Source organism: Phaseolus vulgaris, chromosome 11, assembly GCF_000499845.2.
Source record: "Phaseolus vulgaris cultivar G19833 chromosome 11, P. vulgaris v2.0, whole genome shotgun sequence".
NCBI classification, from domain to species: Eukaryota; Viridiplantae; Streptophyta; class Magnoliopsida; order Fabales; family Fabaceae; genus Phaseolus; species Phaseolus vulgaris.
Genome location: NC_023749.2, coordinates 9,356,269 through 9,358,197, shown reverse-complemented (window position 1 = coordinate 9,358,197; position 1,929 = coordinate 9,356,269). Strand labels below are relative to the sequence as shown.

Sequence of the window (1,929 nt, the reverse complement as noted above, 5' to 3'; positions counted from 1 at the left end):
ATTTTTTCCTTTTTATATATCATTTGACGGTATTTTTATCCTTTTAGTTTCTCTATTGTTATATTTTATTATTTTAATTTTATCGATAAATGGTGCATGGTGAAATAATGAAAGAGTATATATATTGTCTCAATCATAATTAATTTTTAAAATATTCTTATTTTTAAATCTAGGCATCTATACTTATAATATAAAGGAGTTTCTCCTCTTTAATAGTTTTTAAGAATATATATTTTTTTTAGATAGAGTGCATGGACAAACATTTTGTTTTCTAATAATATTTTCTAAGATGGTTTATTGACCATGATGGGGTTATTTTTTTTGGTTTTTATCAAAATGGTGTCCGTTTAAAAAAAATTATAAATTTAGGCAAGTCGTGCCTAATTGGGACGACTTCATATGCAGAAGTCGTACCAATTAGGCACGACTTCTGCTATGTCATACTAAAGTCGTGCCAACTTGGCACGACTTCTGCCCTGTCATACTGAAGTCGTGCCAACTTGGCACGACTTATGCCCCGTCATACTGTAGTCGTACCAACTTGGCACGACTTCTGCCCTGTCATACAGAAGTCGTGCCAACTTGACACGACTTCTGCCACGTCATAATTTTTTTTTAAATTTTATTGTTTATATATTGGGTAGTAAGTTATGTAATTTTAAAAATTAATTTTATATATAATTTTTTAAGAGTGTTAGTTTTAAAGAACAAAAAGTTGGATAATTGTGTATGGATTATGTTTGAATTGAATGAATAAATACATAGATAAAGAAAATGAATGTTCTAAGAGTGTTATGAATGAATAAATACATAGATAAAGAAAATGAGGAAATTAATAATCAAACTTGAATTGAATTTTATTATTAAGCTTGTTTGTGCGGACAATTGCTTTTATTGTGACCTTCCGTTCTACAATATGAACATTTTTTTGGCTTATTTGGAATTGAATCATCCATTTCGTTACGAATGCGTTGAGTGTTAGGTCTTCCTGGTTGATGTCGACGCATGATGGGGTCAGGTAAGAAATTTGGTCCCATGTAAGTAGACCAATAATCCTGATTTCGAATTGGATTAAATTGGACCTCATAAGCCTTTAAAATATTATGCAGACTGAATACTGGGGCCACAAATGTCGTTACCTGTAAATGACAAAATGAGCAAATAACAATTACATGTGAACAAGGCAGATGTAAAGCTTGAAATTCCCCACAATCACACCACCATTCATTTAATTTAACTGTGAATGTTATTGGGTAGCGCTGATGTTCGATAGTCAGCATATCTTGTACGTCAAAGACTGAATTTTCTCGGTCATATCTTTGCACATGGCACATAGCAGATTGTGCTTCATTCTTTCGTAGTAGAGCGACTATATCATCTGGGAATTCATGTTCGGCTCGCAACATGCATTGCATTTTGGTCGCTTGTTCAACAAACCAAGCATTTGTTCTTTCAAATATGGTCTTAACCAAAGCACAAATCGGTAAGGATCGGGACCCTTTCAAAACGGAGTTGATGCTTTCAACAAGATTTGTTGTCATATGTCCGTACCTCTTGCCCCCATCATAGGCTTGTGTCCATTTTTTCAATGGTATTTGATCAATCCAAGAGACTGCCTGTGGAAATTCTGCTCGCATAGCTTATAACTTTGCTTGTAGAGTTGGCTGCTTCATTTCATAACCTGTAAGAATTTCAAAAAAGGTATTAAAGAAAAATGTTGTGAAATGTTTGAAGTGTGTGATTGAAGTTAAGAAATGTTTACCCATGTTGATTAGTTTCCGCTTTAAGTCAACATTTTTAAACCTCTTATTGAAATTGGATGCTATATGGCGTATGCAATACACTGAGGTTAAACCATCTTCGGAAGCAACTTTTGGAGATTGTAATGCTGATAATATTACTGTTCCTCTATCCGTAATCATGCATAAA

The 1,929-nt window shown here is 33.3% G+C and overlaps 1 protein-coding gene across 1 annotated transcript; it reads right to left on the bottom strand.

Moving 5' to 3' along the window:
- Positions 1 to 863: 863 nt before the first annotated feature.
- Positions 864 to 1,637, bottom strand: LOC137833804 (uncharacterized). Its single transcript, XM_068641952.1, has 2 exons — positions 1,239 to 1,637; positions 864 to 1,139 (listed from the first exon to the last, which is right to left on the bottom strand). Exons 1-2 carry the CDS (start codon positions 1,635 to 1,637, stop codon positions 864 to 866), a joined length of 675 nt encoding a protein of 224 aa, XP_068498053.1.
- Between the last annotated feature and the right edge of the window lie 292 nt (positions 1,638 to 1,929).